The sequence below is a fragment of the Phaseolus vulgaris genome, chromosome 8, assembly GCF_051622355.1.
Source record: "Phaseolus vulgaris cultivar YP4 chromosome 8, ASM5162235v1, whole genome shotgun sequence".
NCBI classification, from domain to species: domain Eukaryota; kingdom Viridiplantae; phylum Streptophyta; class Magnoliopsida; order Fabales; family Fabaceae; genus Phaseolus; species Phaseolus vulgaris.
The window spans coordinates 9,483,050-9,503,341 of NC_143505.1; the positions used below are offsets into that span (position 1 = coordinate 9,483,050).

Here is a 20,292-nt window from a genome sequence, read left to right on the forward strand (position 1 = left end):
AATGTGTCAAAGGAACCACTATCCTGGAAAAATCTTCAATGAACCTTCTATAATAGCCAGCTAGACCCACAAAACTTCTTATCTCTGTGATTGTCTTAGGGCGTTCCCACTGAAGTTCTGCCTCCACCTTTGTTAGATCCACTGAGATCCCTTGAGCTGATATTACATGTCCTAAGAAGTTGACTTCCTTAAGCCAGAACTCACACTTAGAGAACTTAGCATATAATTGCTTCTCCCTCAGAATCTCCAACACTGTCTTCATATGTTTTTCATGTTCTTCCTCGGTCTTTGAATAAATAAGTATGTCGTCTATAAAGACTACAACAAACTTATCCAAGAAAGGACGGAAAATTCTATTCATGTAGTCCATGAACAGAGTTGGAGCATTTTTTACTCCAAACGGCATCACCACATACTCATAGTGTCCATAACGAGACCTAAAAGTTGTCTTCTGAACATCTTCAACCTTTACCAAAATCTGATGGTATCCAGATCTCAAATCAATCTTTGAGAACATTGAGGCTCCATGTAATTGATCCATCAAATCATCAATTTTGGGCAGAGGATACTTGTTCTTGATGGTCAACTTATTCAACTGCCTGTAATCTACACACAACCGAGTCCCTCTATCTTTCTTTTTAACTAGAAGCACCGGAGCCCCCCATGGAGATACACTTGGCCAGATGAACTGTTTTTCCAACAAATCTTCAATTTGTTTCTTTAGTTCTATCAACTCAGCTAGAGCCATTCTGTAAGGTCTCATTGACACTAGTCCAGCTCTAGGTACCAAATCAATAGAGAATTCCACTTCTCTCTTAGGAGGTAATCCAGGTATTTCTTATGGAAATATATCTATGAAATCCTTCACCACATGTATACTACTCATTTCTTCTTCATTCTTAACTTCCATCTGAGTTAAGATTACAAAGCATCTTGATCCTTCTTTCAATTCCGACCACACATGTAGAGCAGACATCATATCTAACTCCTTGGAATCTGAAAATACTATTTTCTGTTGACCACAATCTATGAGAATGTGATTGGCAGATAGCCAATCCATTCCTAGGATAACATCAAGATCCTGAAGAGGTAGACATATCAAATTTATTTTGAACCTGCGTCCCTCTACTATTACTGGATATTTGGAACAAACTATAGAGGTCAATACTTTTCCTGATGTAGGTGTAGAGACCAGCAGTTCAAACGACAATTCCTTAACTGGAAGACCCAACTCAGCTACACATAGACTTGACACAAAAGAGTGTGTCGCTCCAGAATCAAACAAAGCTTTTACACATCTACCAGCTATATGACAAACACCTTGTACTAAGTTACCTGACTGAGATGCTTCAGCTCCTGACATAGCAAAAACTCTCCATGCTACCTAAGGTCTACTGCCTTCACTCCTAAACTGTTGAGAATCGCCTGATAGAGTCATCCTATTCTTGTTAGGACAATCTCTAGCAAAGTGTCCCATCTTTTGGCATGTAAAACATCTTTTCTCTAGAGTCCCCTTGGGGCACGTATTGGTGGTATGTGGTCCACCACAATAAAAACATCTAGGTTTCCATGGTTGTTGCTATTGAAACTGAGGCAGAATTGCTCTTGCCTTATGATGTGGAGGTCTAGCATAAGGCTTGTGTTGTTGATGTTGTACCTTGGCCTTCCCATAGAAAGACCCTCCTGGATTTGATCTAATCACCCTAGAATCACCCCTTTCCAGGGTCTCCATCATCTTCGCTTTCTCCACTAAGGCATGAAACTCCCTCATGCACATAGGTGTTATGGTCTTCTTCAGTTCATGCTTTAAACCTTCTTCAAACTTCCTACACCTCCAAGCCTCAGAGGTAGCTTGGGTGTAGAATCTGGCTAGGTACTCAAACCTAGCAGCATATGCATTTACTGACATCTCTCCTTGCTCCAACCTGAGAAATTCAGCTTCTTTTGCAAACCTTACTATCTGGAAAATATTTCTCCAGAAATCTCACTCTGAAACTCTCCCAATCCAATACTTCAGCTCTGGCTTCCATCATCTATTGAGCTCCCATCCACCAGAACTCTGCTTCTCCAGACAATAAATATGTAGCAAAAACCGATTTCTTATCCTCGGGGCAGGAGGTTGCCCTAAAGATCTTCTCTAACTCCCTGATCCATTGGTCTGCTTGGTTAGGAGTGGCATTCCCACTAAACTTGGGTGGTTTGTGCCTCATGAACTCTGTCAGCCCCATCTGCTCCTACGACTTACTGACATGGGAAGTTGCTGCAACAGATCTAGTATTCTCCCAATGATGCATTGTTGCCTAGTGATTCTGAGTCATTGTCATATTCTGTTGTTGGATAGCATTTGTCATCATCTTGACAGCCCTGGCAATCTGGTTCATCTCAGAAGAAGGTTGGGGAGGGGTAGCAGGTCTAGGAGCCATTCTATAAAACACAAAGTAAAGATTTAGGATAAATCTTTAGAATTTTAAATTATGTAGTTTTACTAACAAACCAAATAAAACACACACACAAACAACTCCATAACCCTTAGGTCTCCTAAGGTTCGAACAACTCTGATACCAAAATGTAACATCCCTATTTTTTTTACCCATATTTGTTAATATATTATGCATGCAATATCTAATTAACATGTAAACATATATTAGGTTATCATATTTGTATCTCAAAAAGATATCCCTTTTCATATGGAGTTAATATATACATCAAAAGTTAAAAAACAAAACAAAAGAAACAAAGCATTCAAAGGTAAATCTATCCAATACTCCAGCTGCTCACTGAGGAGCTCTATTACCTACAATCTCATTTGCTCTCGTGTAAAACACAATCATCACAGATAAAGAAACAAACACAAACAAATAACAGGGTAAGCTAGCTATATAAAAAAATTTCTATATAATTTCAATGTCAAGTTAATCAACATAATTCATCAAGTCTCATACAATTTCTCAAATCATCAAGTGTCTATTAAAATTACATAATTCATCTTTCACATGTCAGACTTCTACTGACTCATAACACATAGACACTTGACTCTACTTCCGGAATACTCATGCATTGACTTAGACTCAGAGATATGCACCTGTCATACTACATCACTGTGAAATCCGCACAGCTATGTGCATAATTAATCTCAATATCATCTCTCTCCTAGTATGACAGGGTTAATTCATATAACATGTCAAGTTAATTATCTTTCAAACAACTTACTCATTCATATGAACCTCCTTCGAATCTCACCACCTGAATAACTTCATCTATATGATTCCATTATCTCAGGAGAGTCAGGATATCTCATTCTAGACGAATTCCTGGTCAATGCACATCCTAAACAATCTTAACACGGTATTTTCTTTCCTGAAAATACTATGTCTTGATTAGAATTCATATTTTGAACCTCATAATATCCACCATCAAACAATCAAATCATACCAATGTTTAGAATTTCCAAAATACACAACAATTCATTGACTAATCATATAAATGTCTAATTAAAGAGATTTTTAATTAACTATACATGAAATATAAGTTTACATACTTTATAAGAAAAAGTATATAGAAATAAATAAATCAATCTTTTAAAAGCAAATAAAAATTAGTTTAATATTTTTATTTTTATTTATTTATTATTATTATTTATTTATTTATTTTGACTTTAGCTTGAGCTAAAATTCGCTAGCTTCGGCTAAAATCCTCCAGAGAACACCCAAAATTTTAGCTTGAGCTAGAATTCGCTAGCTTAAGCTAAAATCCTCCAGAGAGCACCCATAACTTTTAGCTTGAGCTAGCACTTGCTAGCTTGAGCGAAATATGCAGAAAAATTCTGCATAACTTAATGTACCTATTAGTTTATAAATCAATATCTCATTCAATTCATAAATTATAAATCTACACATTACATTAACAGTTCTTGTTTAGCATGATACAATCACTCTCATTGAATCATTGAGTTATTATGTCCATTTATACATATATATGATTTCTAATTCCAAAACCATTTAAATCAAACAACCAATTCTCAATCACAACACTTTCAATTTCAATCAAACTACAATCTACTTAGAACAAGAAATCTTGCAACAAAATCTGGAATTGGTGACCCCGTCACACTCACATTCAAATCTTCTAACCTAGGGTTCTATTGAAGATTTTAAACTAGCTTCCCTTACCTTTACTTGAGCATATGCTCACGAAGAGCTCCAAACCTACCAAAATCTTCAAAAGTAGCTTAACCTGCACCACAGAGTCCTGATACAAAATCTAACTATATCTCTAAGACTCTGATCTACTAAAGACTAATCCTAAAACTAAAAGAGGCACATGCATACACTTAGATTGAGATCGACCTACAAGTTCAAAATTTGACTCAGAGAAGGGTAAAAATTGAACTTACTCTATCAGAGATTCTGATCGGGTAGTCTTGTACATCTCGCTACCAGGAGTCTAATGGTGGACTCCGATCATCAAACTGATGAGTGAGAAGGTTAGAATTTTAGAGAGATGGTGGTTCTTTTGAAATGAAACTGAATAACTGAATTTTCTATTTATATGTCATTTTCATTTTAATAATAAAATATTCAAAAATCATTTAAAATATACCACTTCTACTCTAAAGTAATTTTCTAAATCCTTACAATTTCAAACACATAAGTAATTTTCTAGATCCTTACAATTTCAAACACATCCAAGGTATTATTAAACAACTTAAAATTTTCTTTCCATTTTTTTAACATTCATAAAATTATTTATCATCGTACAAATAACAATAAAAATTATCAAATTAATTCACTTTTATTTCAATTATTTACACCACGAATAATAATTTCAATTTTATTTAAATCACTGTATTCATTCTAACAAATTCTAATTTATATTTCAACTTTTTTAATAATTTATATTTTATTTTTAAAAAGTATTATTATCAATCATATTAATAATATTGTAAATTTTAATATTTTTATCAATTCTTTCATTCTATCTTTTCTATAAAACCACTGCACTAAATAATAATTTTTTCCTAAATAATATTATAAATCAATATTAAAAAATCCTATCTTTTCACATTTCAATAATTTTTTAATTTTCTCTTTCTCAATCCAACCAAAATTTATTCTCAAAATTTCTATTAATACTTTTAAATCATTATTTTTATTTTAAATTTTATTTAATTTTTTCCAATTATCTTATTCTTTATATATTTTAAGATAATAATAATAAATATTTTCTTGAATCCAGATTTGTAAGAAATAAAATTTCGGAAGGATTTTAAACGGAGAAGAAAATGTAGGTGGGAATTTGACTATCGGAGAGTCAAATTTTCTTGAATAAATAAAAAATGTGGAGTTAGAGTTATTATTGTGATGAATGCATAACGATAACGAGTATTAAATATTAAAAAGTATACATACTAATTACTTTTTCATATCAGCATAAATAGAAAACACATTGATGATTTAAATATCCTTATATTAAAGTAATTAAATTATTTTTTTTCAAATGAAAACTTAAATTAATAAGGCATTTGAATTTTTTTAGTCTTAAAAATTGTAATTTTTTTTATTTACTTATTGTTTATTTTTAACAATACAAATATTGTTTGAATTTATTCTCTTGGAACCTTATAATTTTGATTATTTAATTTTTATTTGTTTGGATGAAGTTGGGGTAGAGAGGAAAGGAAAGTAGAAAAAAAAGTAAAAAATTATGTTATTTGGATGAATGTAAAATAAGTAGAAAGTAAAAATATTTGAGTGTAATACTCACAATCACCAAATTGAGAAATATTTAAATTAAAATAAAGATAAATATTTAAATATCTATATTTATACCTATATTTCTAGGATTTGAAATAGAGAATAATGTTTATAATTAAATATATATATATAATTATTTTTATTTGAAATTTATAATTAAAAAACAATTATAATATTTAAACATTTTTAATCAATATTTTTAGATAAAATATTCGTAATTATAATATATATCGTGTTGGTAGAAAATTAAAATTCGTAATAAACATACATCAAAAATTATAATTCAAATGTAAATGAAATAAGTGTCATAAAAATATAGTAACACAAGTAAAATAATATTAAAAACAAAAAAATATATAATATTTTAATTACTATAATTAAATAAGAAAAAATTAAAAAGAAATAATATTAAAATAAAACCGTATGTATTATTTTTTGTCTGAAATTTAAATATTTATTAGAATACTTAATCAAAAGATGATAATTTTATTTGAATTTACATATTAAGTGTATATGTTACTTTTAAATAGTTTTACAAACAAAATACAATTAATGAGTTGAGGTAGGCCAAAGAAAAATAATATTGCAGGAAATATGATATATATTTATTGCATTTTTAATATAGTATACATTTTTATCATAAAGTTGATCAAATAAATAAAATAATTATAAAAAAAAAGTTTGAAAAACGATGGATGTACAACACAAAATAACAACAAAGTTTTGAAATCCAATATAACGTGATACCCTCTTTTAAAATATTATTTAAACCATAACGGACTATAAAAAATTAATAATTACTTATGAGAGACTCCATAATCAATTACGATAGTATTTATTCACCATAACAAATTGGCTCAATAATCCAATGCACGTAAACTTTGAAAGAACATTAATAGTTGAACCATTCATACACAACTTTTCATTTTCATCTTTTTTCCCTCCAAAATCATTGTTCCTCAAATCTACACTTGCCTCCTATGTATCACAGACACTGACACGGATACTGATACGATACGGACATGAGTCTATATATTATATAATTATAAATTAAATAAATTGACAATAAACATTTATGTACACAAGTATGTTCTAAATTTTTTTAGCAGAAAAATGATTTTTATTATTGATTCAAAAAAAATTAGTTTCTTATTTTTATAATCATAATAAAAATTTATATAATAAGTTTGAGATTTTAAAAAATTAATATATTTTTCTTTTTTAAAATTGTGTTAGAATTATCAGAAATCCATTAAATAATTTTTGAACTGGACACTTCACGGATACATGTCCTACGAGTATCGGTATCCAATACGTATATTCCACACTAACACGTGATAAGTGTATGAGTTTCCTAATCAAACAAAGAATTAATGTTCCTTGTGAATGAATCAATGTGGTCCAGGCTCCTTTTGCTGATATGGAAATGCTTCCATCTTAAGCACTGTGTGGCATTGCCATTTTTAGCTAAATTTTTGTTCTTTTATTTCTTACAAATTTTGTTCGGATGTTGAATTCAGTGAACGTAGCTTCTGAATAAGGTAAGTTGTTTGTCATAAAAATAAAATACGATTTCACTTTATTGTTTTTTCTATGGTGAACTATATTTCTTGTGTTAATTTTCAGTTTAATATTTCTATTCTCTTTATTTATCCACTGCTTTACGGTTTCTATCAACATTTTTCCTAAATACGGCCGCTATATTATTCCTGAATAATTTATTAATGAAAAACTTTTCTTTGACACTGTGAATGATAAACAACACACACTTCACATATCTTTATAATAATGTAATAATATTTTAAATTGAAAAGCAAAATAAATATTATTAAAATATTAATTTATTAGTATATTAGGTATATGTACACGTCAACATATCTACACCCTTTATTAATTTACGTCTTTATCATTTTAAATAATTAAATGTAATTAACAATGTTGAGTTTTACAAATTATTGGAAAATTGCCATGAGAATACTAAAAGTATTTCTTATTTTAAAATTCAATTGTTTATGACATTTAATTGAATAAACCGTTTATTTTATTTGATTAAAATGAATAAAAAAATCAAGTTTATTTTTTCTTCTTCGCTCTAAACTGTTTCTTTCCGCCTAAAAAAAACCGAAGGGAAATGCTTTCTTGCCCTTTATGTAAAAACATTACACCGTTGTGTAATAACCTGTTCCTTCTTTCTTTCCAAACCTTGTTACGTCTTCGACACTATTTGTTACCCTGTCCCTCACCGGAGCATCTCTCGTTATTCTCTCACTTTCTCTGTTCATCATCGTTCGCTTTGTGTATGCCAGAAAAATGTAAGCTTCAAAACGCACACACTTTGTTTTTGGTCCATTCTTGCAAGTTCTTTGCATGTTGTTCTCTTTTCTTGTTCCTAATTGCATGGGCAGTGAATGCCACCTATGATGTTTGATACATTGATCGAGTTTTTAGGCACTAGAGTTTGTACTGTTGAACTGTTCTACATCTGCTTGGTTCTTGTGAATTGAAATTTAAAATATGTTGTAGGATCGTTTTTGCTGTTCTTGAGAAGTGCTTTCTTTGTATGTTTTCATTGTGCCATTTGTGTTTTATGCTAATTTGGAGATAGATTGTAAAGGAAATAACCATTCTCTTCTCATGCCAGGGCGAGGACATGGAAGAAAGCACAAACTTCTCAGTTCAGTGGGAATCAACCTTTCTCTCCAAATCCATCATTTGGTAGAAATTTGAGGAAGAGTGAACTTGGTGGCGTAATCTTTGGATGCAAGAACGCCACAAAGAAAGAGTGTCTATCGAAACAACTCTTTGGTCCGTTCTTCTCTTTCTCTCCCTCTTCTTTTCCTTTTTAAAATTGCGGCCGCATGTCTGCAATGTTAAGGATGACAACAAAACTGCATCTGTGAGTGCCTCAACAATTTGAAACTATTTACGATATTCAGAATTTTGAAATGAAATTTCTGTTGTGTTATTCTCTATATGACATGGCGATACTTATATCTTTTCATGAACTTAGTGCTTAAAATTTGTAGTATTTATATATGAAAATCAGTACTGGCAACGAAGATAAGGATTGAAATCTCTAGCTCATGTACACATTTATCTGTTTTGAACAGGCTTACCAGCTCAGCACTTCTCTTATGTGAAGAATATTGATCCAGGGTTGCCTCTGTTTTTGTTTAATTATACTAACAGGAGGCTTCATGGGATTTTCGAGGCTGCTAGCAAAGGGAGAATGTTTATAGACCCCTATGGATGGACTAATGATGGTTCAGAGAGAACACTATATCCTGCACAGGTATATCACTCACTCGAAGACAATTCTGGTCATGATACATGAAAAGCCTTTTATACTCATACTCTTTATTATAATATTTAAGGTGAAAATTTGTGTTCGACTTCAGTGCCAGCCACTGTCTGAAGATAAATTTAAAGAATTACTTGCAGACAACTACTACATTCATAACCATTTCTGGTTTGAGCTAGACCATGCACAAACAAGCAAACTTATTTCCGTACTATCATCTGGATCAATTGTCTCTGGTAATTCTGTCCTACAGAATACACAGAACTGGATGCCTTTGTCTCGACCTCTTACATCAAATGATACTTGGGGGGAAGATGAAACATCTAAAATGCTTGAATTAGAGACAGACTATTCTGCTCACTCAAGTACAAGAACATATTGGACTGAAAATGATTCTTCTTTAGCAGAACACATCCAGCCATTAGATACTAATGAGGTTGAGAACGAAGTAAATGAGGACGAGATGAACAGCGTATTTCTGAAACTGAAGGAATTAACTGTTAACTCTGAAAGTCAAGAGTTCTCTTTGGCGAACAATGTGAATGATTCTCCTGATATGAATAGCATAGAAAAAGGTTATACGGAAGTGTCAGATGGTTTAGATAAGAAGGAAGAAAGTTTTGATCCTCCATTTGAGTATCAATACAACATAGCTCAGGTGGTTGAGGATGTTTGATGGAAAACATTAAATGTCATGTTAATTTTGTTTCCAAGCAACTAACTTCTAGTGTATTTGTAGTTATTGGAAGAGGTCAAAGAATTGACAAGTTTCAAGAAAATACAGACAGAGAAGAATTCCTACCTGGAGCAGAAGCTGGTAATCTTTTCTCAACCTACCACACTTAAAGATTCTTGTAAAGTAATTAAACCCTTATGCAACTTTTAACTTCTATTATACTGTTTGAAGTCTCCAAATATGTAGATCACCTACTGTTATGCTTGTTTTTACTCATTACATTCTGTTTGCAGATTTGAAATTTCATGTTTAATTGACTCATTTTCACAAATTTGTTATACTGCAGCAAATGCAGTGGGAGAGTGAAACAAATAAAGCAAGTTTAATCCGATAGTTTAAATGTAGTGAAATTTTACTTTTTTGGGTTATAGTAGAATCCAGTTGCAATAAGTCTTTCATTGTTAGTATGCAATTCTGGTGTGGGTTTATGAGGCTTTGGGTTCTTCAACTACCATAGCTAGCTTTTTGTGGTGTGGTTCTCCCAAGGTGCTAATCCATTGTATAGAATCTGGTTTCCACCATGTCTCGCAGCTGCAAGCAAGCAGCACAAGTCGTTACACCGACATTGTAGTGTTCATCTCAGATTAGTCAAAGGTCTAGTACACTGCCATCCACATGTGGGTGCGGAGGTGGCAAATTCTGGTGGATGTTACAATGGGATTCTGTTGTAGGGTTTATACGGCCTTGGATTCTCCAAGTACATGAAATAGCTTTTGTGGTGTGGATCTCCCCAGGGTATTCTTTTCAGTTTCTTTCTCTCCCACTACATCTATGGAATGGCCTCTGAAGATCCAAACCTGGAGTTTCTTTCTTCTTAAGTTTGAGAACACTCTTAAGTGTGAGAACACATAGTTTCATGTAATTTAGAGTCTTTAGGAAGGAGAAGATTATATAAGTTGAAACTTGAAAGTATTAATGCATGGCTGACTGGCTGGATAAGTCAGAAAAACTAAGAAATGAAGTGTGCATTAAACATGCCAAAAAAGCTTGCATTGATTACTTGAGATAATTAGTTACGGCTCAAAAAGGTATAAATGATTGCAATTGGTTGGAGATAACTTGAATAAATTTGAGTGATATAGAAGTTAGAACATCTTTTGGAAGTAATTTCGGCATACCTTTACTTGCCCTCATTTTCTATTTTTCATATAATATTTTTTTTTCCGTATCAATTTTGACTTATTTTGTACTTATCATTCAGATTGAGGCAGAAATGGAGATTCAGCATCTTAAAGATCGTTGTACACTTCTAGAATATCAAGGCAACGTGGCCGATATTATCTTCTAAGAGGGCTTTCTAAACCTTCAAACCATTATCTTCAAGAGGGCTTTCTAGAACTTCAAACCATGTATTGATGATTTCAAATTTTCCAGTTCTTGTACACTATTGGTCATAGTTGTAAAAAATGAGCACAACAATGTATTACCAATTGCCTTTGCCATTGTATGTTGAGACTTGATTCTTTATCTTGTGGAACCTACAAACATAGGTAACTTCAGAGGATGGCATCTACCTCATTTTTTCCTGCCGCAAATATCTCAATAGTGTATACTCTAAAGATTATAGTAGTTGAAATAACAACAATTACGTGCAAGTTTACTTCATTTGACGTATAACACAACTTCACGAGTGATTCAGAAATATGTTGTGAACATATGTAATTCTTTTGATATGTATTCTCATTCAATTCATAATTTATCATTTCTTTTTTGTCCAATTGTTTTAATAACTACATTTATAACAAATGAAAAAGCCACATTCTTTTACTACTATAACACAGTAAGAGAAGTAAACCCTAACGTACAGAATGGCTAAATAATATCACGATGGACAAGTGGACTCTTGCATGGAATAATAGGTGGGACATATGACTATAAATCTTGGAGAGTCGATCGACTCAATTCTAAAGAAAACAAGAAATCCTTTAATTTCTTCTATGGTAATGACAACATACACCCTTTACAACAAGTTCTTCACAGGTAGATGACAATCATGATGATTGTTGGTCATGTCTACTTTGAAGTGACAACAAAGACATATATGATGCATATATGAGACATAATATAAGACAAGCACTCATATAATGTTTTTTTTTAACATTAAATTTTTGGTGTTGGAAACACAAAAATTCAAGAGAGGTACGACCATTAGGGCGATTTACAATCTGCTTGGACGATTTATGGTGTGACTATGGAAAATTCCAAAAACTATACATCTCATGTCCCTTTGTTTTTACTTCATGCAAACATGCACACCATGATTTTGCTATGTATATCATACATGTGTACCTATTGGAATAAGTCTCTCATGTTTATGAAGGTTCTTTGGAGAACTCATAAATGAAAAGTATTGGTCTCCTTATACTAGGAAGATAATATACCCAAATCTAGAAATGAAAAGAGCATCAAAGGAGAAACCTAATTTAGGTAAGATAAGGGAACAACATTGTCTATCCAAAAATAAGGGAACAACATTTTCGATCCAAAAAATATTCTTACTATTACAAGCCTCAACACACTAAAAGAACATATCCCAACATTGTTGGGGACATCCAATTCTCGTTGTTGATTATGTTTTATTTAAGACAACATAATTTGTGTGCCATGTTCTCAAATATTTAATGAATAAACATTTCATATTGTTTTCCTCTTCATCTTCAACATATACTTCAACTTTGTAGTACTTAACAAAAAAATTCAAGTAGTAAAGAACAAACATATAAAATAATTCACAATGGCAATAATGTTACACAAACAACACCCATCCAAAATTTGCTTTGAATATATACAAAAAGTGTCCACATGTCTCCATAATGTGATTTATGGCAAGACACGTTAGGCACCGTCACATCAGCCACCTATAAATAGTTTTTTCGTCAGGGCACACTACTCAACAATGTGAATAGCCACATTAGTCCTTCATAAATGACTTTTCATCAAAGCACACAACACAATAATATGCACCGTCACATCAATCCTCCATAATTAGTTTTTGTTAGCGCACACAACTAAAAAATATGTTCTACACGGTTGGAATCTCACCAACATTAATGTTGTAACATCATTTTATCATTTGATGTTCCTGCCCTCAGACCTGTCAAAAATAGTTGATCTAATATACACCATTATTTTCACATGTCACAACAACCTTGTTTAGTTGTAGGCATTTGATTCCTGATAATAAATTTAACCATCCACCACACTAAAACCATTAAGCTAAAATACACCCTTTTGACCAAACATACAAAATCTTTCATCTTTTTACAATGTGAAAATTCTTCTTCAAATGGACCAAATTTGTATCATAGACATAAATAAATTTTTCAATTCTAATCGTGTTGTTGTCTTTGCAAATGGTCAAATAACAGAAATTGATGAAGCATTCAACTTAGAATGTCCATATCCTAAATTGTTTCGTATCTCACAATTGTACCTTCTCTCATTTCGAAGGAAAAAGTGTGTTTTACTTTGGGACTTCCTGATCAAATAACATTGAAGAAGTTGTACTACTACCAATCTTAACTAATGAAACACGATCAAATTAGGTATAATGTTTGTTCAAATATTAATTGATGACAATGTTTCTCAATTATTAATTTTGAAGTATCAATTTTCATTTGCTACAATGATTGAACTGTAGTCATTATAACAATATCCATGAAAGAATTTTGTGACTCTAAACTCCCCACTACATCAAACTCTTGAACAAATCAATACCCGATCAATTCTGCAGAAGCTATAATCTACTAAGAGGTAGGGATGATAATGTGGGTTGGCCTGCCCCGCATAGAGAATGCAGGTTAATTTTATTGGCCTGCTCCGCATAAGGGTCAACTTGCATAAAAAGTTCTTTTTTAAAAAAAATTAATGAAATATAAATTTTGACTAAATTTATTTTTTGTTTATTAAGTTAATTTTGTTCTTATTTTGATGAATTAGGTAAATGATCTCATAGTATTATTCTCACAATAAATACATAATAAGATATGGGTAAAAATATTATAATGATGTCCAAAGACTTCCCGAGTTATAGAATCCGAAAGTTAAAATTTGTGTTTCGAATTGTACAATATTTCAGATTACACAATCCATATTTGTATTTCCTATTATAAAATTTGGAAAGGATAATTTTAGAATTTTTTAGAACGAGGATGCAAAAAGAAATTATGGGGTGGAAACAAAAATCTCTAGATTTTTAAGATATGTGGGTTAGGCGAGCCAGTCCGCCCCGCACTTGACCTACACGAGCAGCGGATTATGCAAGACGAGTCTAAATGGTCTAACGGGATAAAATAGACAGTTCTTCGTATTTTTTCTTAACGGGTCGCGGACCAATCTTCATGGTTAACCCTGCTTTGTCATTCATACTACAAAGGACTTATCCAACAAATCATCATAATAAAAAGTCCAAATAGTTAGAAAGTCCAAATAGTTACCGTCTAACCTACTAATGTTGAACCCTAAAAAAAGTCAACCCCACACAATTATTTTTTCAATAAATTATTTGACAACATATGAAATACTACAATATAGAGGAGACAAAAAAAAATAGTTACAACAATTAATTATTGACATCTAATTCAAGTTCTTAATTGAAAACTCATAGGTAACTCAAAATAAATACAAAATAATGTTGATATCACACAAATCATCCATCATTAAAAAAAAATAATTATCTTTCTTAACTCATGTCCAAAGATTTACATAAAACACTAACCAAAGATTTACATAAAACAATAACTGATTAATTAGTTTGAAAGTTACAATATAGTACCTACATTGAATATTACGACATAAAAAATCTACACTTTAAATAAATCTATATCACTTTTATTATAATCATAATATTTCCATGAATTACAAGTATTTTCTCCCGACACTCTTGATTATTAAATAAAAGATACTTTAATTAGTAGTCAATACATATTCAAATTTCTTTGTTTTTTTCCTATATAACTCTTTTCATAAATATTATTACATTAATTTCCTATTACAGTTTATTAAATATATAAAATTATGTTTATATTAAAAATAATTTTCATTCCAATTACGATTTTTGTCTTAATTCCAGGTCTTCAAATTATAATTTTAATCCTACAATCATTATTTATTATTTTCAATTTTTATCCCCAAATTTATAACATCAATTATATTTTTTAATAATCATTTCAAACATTCTTACCCGTCCAAGGTATTATTAAACAAAAAAAATTTCTTTCCATTTTTTTAACATTCATAAAATTATTTATCATCGTACAAATAACAATAAAATTATCAAATTAATTCCCTTTTATTTCATTTATTTACACCACGAAAAATAATTTCAATTTTATTTAAATCACTGTATTAATTTTAAAAAATTCTAATTTATATTTCAAATTTTTTATAATTTCTATTTTATTTTTAAAAATTATTATTACCAATCATATTACTAATATAGTAAATTTTAATATTTTTCTCAAATCTTTCATTCTATTTTTCTATAAAACCACTGCACTAATAATAATTTTTTTCTAAATAATATTATAAATCAATATTAAAAAATTATATTTTTTTAGATTTCAATAACTTTTTAATTTTCTCTTTCTCAATCCAACCAAAATTTATTCTCAAAAATTCTATTAATACTTTTAAATCATTATTTTTATTACAAATTTAATTTTTTTTTTCAAATATTCTTATTCTTTAGATATTTTAAAAAATAATAGTAAATATTTTCTTGAATCCAGATTTGTAAGAAATCAAATTTTGGAAGGATTTTCAACCGAGAAGAAAATGTAGGTGGGAATTTGACTGTCGGAGAGCCCAATTTCCTTGGATAAATAAAAAGATGACATTTTAGGGATTATTATTACGATGAATCCGTAACGGGTATTAAATATTAAAAAATATACATAATAATTACTTTTCTATATCAGCATAAATAGAAAACGCATTGATGATTATTCTCTCCTCATAACATTGTTTAAAAGTCCTTATATTAAAGTAATTAAATTATTTTTTCAAATGAAACTTAAATTAATAAGATATTTGAATTCTTTTAGTATTAAAAATTGTAAATTTATTTTTATTTACTTATTATTTTATTTTTGAAGATACAAATATTGTTTGAATTTATATTCTTAGAATTCTCATAATTTTGATTATTTAACCTTTATTTGGATGGAGTTGGGGTGGAAAGAAAAAAAAGAAGAGTAAGAAGAATGAAAAATTATGTTATTTGGATAAATATAAAATGAATAGAAATAAGTAGATTTGAGTGTAATAGTCTTTTCATGAAATTTAAAAATAATTGAATTAAAATAAAAATAAAAATGAAATATTTATATCTATTCCGATATTTCTAAAATTGAATTTGAAATAGAATAATGTTTATAATTAAAAGTATATATATATATTTAATTATTTTTATTTGAAATTTATAATTAAAAAAAAATTATAATATTTAAATATTTTAAACCAATATATTTAGGTAAAGATAATAATATTTGTAATTATAATACAATGTAGAAAATTAAAATTCGTAATAAACATACATCAAACATTGTAATTCGAACATAAATGAAATAAGTTTCATAAAAATATATTAACACAAGTAAAATGATATTAAAAACATAAATAAGAAAACATAATATTTTAATTACTATAAGTAAATAAGAAAAATACAAAAAAATATTAAAATAAAACCATATGTATTATTTTTTGTTTTAATTTTAATATTTATTATAATACTTAATCAAAAGATGATAATTTTATTTGAATTTATTAGGTGCATATTGATGACTTTCTACAGCAAGTGCACCGTGTTGTTAGAAGTAATAATTGTTTCTAAAGACATATATCGATTCCATAAGAAACAATTGAATTATGAAGGACAAAATTCGCTAAATATAAAGACATAATAAAAAAATGTGTTGAAATTGAAGGAGTTGGATATGATCAACAAGAAAATAGACAAAGAATTTGGTTGCTTCAAGTTGGAATAATAGGGATTAGGTTTCATCTTTCTCACTCTCATGTATTTTGATTAGCATGTTAATATTAAGTTCTTTGATTGAAAATGATGCCGGTAGAAAATTCATTTATATCGATTTCTCGCATATAAAATTCTTAAAAATATTTCCTAAATATCAATTTATCGCATATTTATACAAAAAACTTATAATCACACTCAGACGTTAATGACAATTAACATTTCAAGCGTATTTCTAGCACTCAAATATGTTAAGCATTGTTGTCTAGGTTAGAACCCTAAAAATACCTCTCGGTTCTCAAATTGTCGCAACTGTTTAGAAGTAAAATAATAATACTAATAATCAATCAAGAACAAATATTAAATCTTTAAATATGACTTCAATACATAAGAGTTTGAACAGATTATTCCTAATCCCAAAGCGTAGAATTAGCCATGCATACTTCTAGCACCTTCCATTCTCCCAATTGGTTACAATTCATTCAATGGTGTTTTCCCCTCATCTTTTTTTTATCAGCATTTTCCTCTCATATGACACCCTAAGGTTGTGACTTTAGCCCCCTATTCAAGAACACCTCTCTCCTTATTTATTATTTTTTCTTCATCACTTCTCTTCTTTTCTCTCTCTTTCTCATCTATTTCCCTCTCAGACTCATCTTTTTTCTTTCTAAGCCCCTACAATCTTACCATCCCTCTCTCCTATTATTTTACCACGCTCGGTGGCAATTTCATTGCAATGCTCTATTGGGTTGGTTTGGTTGTTGACTGAAAACTAGTCACTTTGTCCTTTCGCAATTTGTGCAACTTGTTTGGCCATATGTCCCATCTGAATCTCTATACTCCTAATCATGGTCATGCTATTGTCCTGCGCTTTCACAATATTGTCCTACGCGCTCACAATCTTTGCTAGGGCATCTTCAGCTTTACTCATTCTTTCAAGAACTGATGGATCCTCAGCTTCAGGTGAATTGTTATGATAAGAACAATGCCATTAGAATGATCACCTCCACAAAAATATCATCTGATTGATTGACTCTAGCTTTGACATGAATGAACAACATATAGTTGTTGGGGCAATTTAGCCATTTGTGCAGTTAGTTGCTCAATCTGTTGTGTTAGAATCTTATTTTTAGCCAATAGTGCATCTTCTAACGACCATTTATTCTGAAGACCTTGTTCATCATGTTGGGCTTTATAATCAATTGATGCCAATGCATCAATAAATCTTGTTGCTTGTTCTACATCAATGACCATCATTGTGTCGCTAGCTGCAGCATCTAAGAGTATCTTTGTGTCAAATTTGAGACCAGTGAGAAATATGCTCAGTTGAGCAATATCTTCAAACCCATGATTTGGGCATTTTCTAAGCATCATTTTAAATATTTCCCATGTCTCATAGAATGATTCATCTACTCCTTGTCTAAACACAAAAAATTTCAAACTTTGCTTTGATGTAGCGATAGATTGGAAAAAATCTCTGCAAATTTTTTTTCTCTACATCCTTCCAGCTAGTGAGGCTTTGATTTGGAAGTGATTTGAACCATTCCTTAGCCTTTCCTGCCAATGAAAAAGAAAACAAGCGCATATAAACATTTTCAAGATCACTTGATTGAAAACCCATTGTTCCTACCAATTCATAAAATGTATCCAAATTTGAATATGAATCTTCATGTTCCATTACTGTAAATTGATAGGCACTGATGAGAGAGAGAAAATCAGGATTATTTTCAAGGCCTTGGCGGTAGCAGGTATTGCAATACTAGAAAAATGCATTGACCCTTAGTACATGACATAATCTCCAAGTGTCCTCTTAGGGAGTGATGTTTGTTCTTCTGTCATGTTACTATCTTATTAGTGAGAAAAATAGAGTATTTTTTTTGTTTAAATAACATTGAAAAATAAAATAAAATAAATTCAAAATAGATTTAAGGATAAAATAAAAACAACTTAATTTTTTTTTTGCAAAATAAACAAAAATAAAACAATAAACAAAATAAATAAAAAACAGTAAACAAATATAAACAAAATTTTAAAAAAAAACAGAATGAATTCAAATCAAAATAAACAAAATAAAATAAAAACAAAATCTGCAAATAAAATCTAAAAATAAAACAAATATTCAATTAAATAAATAAAGCAAAATAAAAACAATAAAAAAATATAAACACAATCAACCAATATAAACAAAAATTAAGAACTATTAACAAAAAAATAAAAATAGTTAAAATATTTACAATATTTAGGAATTCATACTAAAAAATCAAATTGATATCTGAACGACGCCAAAAACACTTTATGACTTTCTACGACAAATGCACCGTATTGTCAAAAGTAATAATTGTTTCTAAGGATGGATATCGGTGATGCAAGAAACAATGAATTATCAAGTACAATAATTGCTAAATATAGAACAAAACAATAAAAAAAAGTGTTGAATTAATTGTGTTGGCAATGATCAATAAGAAAATAGACAAGGAATTAGTTGCTTCAAGTTGAAAAAATAGGGATTATTTTTCGTCTCTCTCACTCTCGTGTATTTTGATTAGCATGTCAATATTAAGTTCTTTGATTGAAATTGATGCCCGTAGAAAATTCATTTATATCGATATCTTGCATATAAAATTCTTATGAATGTTTCATAAATATCAATTTCTCGCATATTTATGAAAACAACTTAGAATCACACTCGAACGTTAATGACAATTAACATTTCAAGTCTATTTCTAGCACTCAAATATGTTAAATATTGTTGTTTAGGTCAGAACCTTAAAAATACCTTTCAGTCAGATTTAGGATACCAATAATCAATCAATAAAACAACAATACCAATAATCAATCAATAACTGAATATTAAATATTTAAATATTTAAATATTTTCTCAATAAAAAAGAGTTCGAATAGATTACTTCCAATCACAAAGGATAGAATTAACCACACATACTTCTAGCACCTTCCATTATCCCAATTTGTTACAATTCATGGTGTTTTCCTCTCCATTTGACACTCCAGGGTTGTGCCTCTAGCCCCTATTTAACTTAATTTGCTGACTTCCTGCATCACGCTCATGAGCTTAATGATAAAACATAAAAATAGCCTAATTAATTTGACACATTCTCGCTGACGAGTTAGACTTTTTTTTCTCTCTTTTGTGCGTTATGGGCTTCGAGCTTTCTCCTTTTATCAAATATTATTCTTCTTTAGTTCAAATCTCCATTCTTCCCTAAAAATCTACAACTAATACTAAATTTGGGAATAAAATACTCTTATTTAATTAAATATCATAAAAAAATTAAAAAATATAAATTTATAAATTAGAAATTATTTTATATATAAATTAACAATTAATACTCATAAATGTCTATATTTTAATATGAAATATTAAAAAATTAGACAATAGTATTTTTAAATAGTTTTACATACAAAATTAATGAGGTGAGGTAGGACAAAGAAAAATAATATTGCAGGAAATATGATATATATTTATTGCATTTTTAATATAATATAATTTTTTTTATCATAAGTTTGATCA

The 20,292-nt window shown here is 29.7% G+C and overlaps 3 protein-coding genes across 3 annotated transcripts; 1 reads left to right on the forward strand and 2 right to left on the reverse strand.

The window, feature by feature from the left end:
* Positions 1–838: 838 nt before the first annotated feature.
* Positions 839–1,363, reverse strand: LOC150025394 (uncharacterized). The gene has a single exon (XM_090294012.1). The coding sequence runs from the start codon at positions 1,361–1,363 to the stop codon at positions 839–841; it is 525 nt and encodes a 174-aa protein (XP_090150138.1).
* A 216-nt stretch (positions 1,364–1,579) lies between these two features.
* Positions 1,580–2,228, reverse strand: LOC150025395 (uncharacterized). The gene is made up of 2 exons (XM_090294013.1): positions 2,094–2,228; positions 1,580–1,960 (listed from the first exon to the last, which is right to left on the reverse strand). Exons 1-2 carry the CDS (start codon positions 2,226–2,228, stop codon positions 1,580–1,582), a joined length of 516 nt encoding a protein of 171 aa, XP_090150139.1.
* Positions 2,229–7,876: 5,648 nt separating this feature from the next.
* Positions 7,877–11,394, forward strand: LOC137827250 (uncharacterized). The gene is made up of 6 exons (XM_068633521.2): positions 7,877–8,065; positions 8,395–8,558; positions 8,864–9,045; positions 9,128–9,712; positions 9,794–9,871; positions 10,992–11,394. Coding segments are annotated over exons 1-6 (1,098 nt in total). The 5' UTR covers positions 7,877–8,063; the 3' UTR covers positions 11,079–11,394.
* Positions 11,395–20,292: the final 8,898 nt, after the last annotated feature.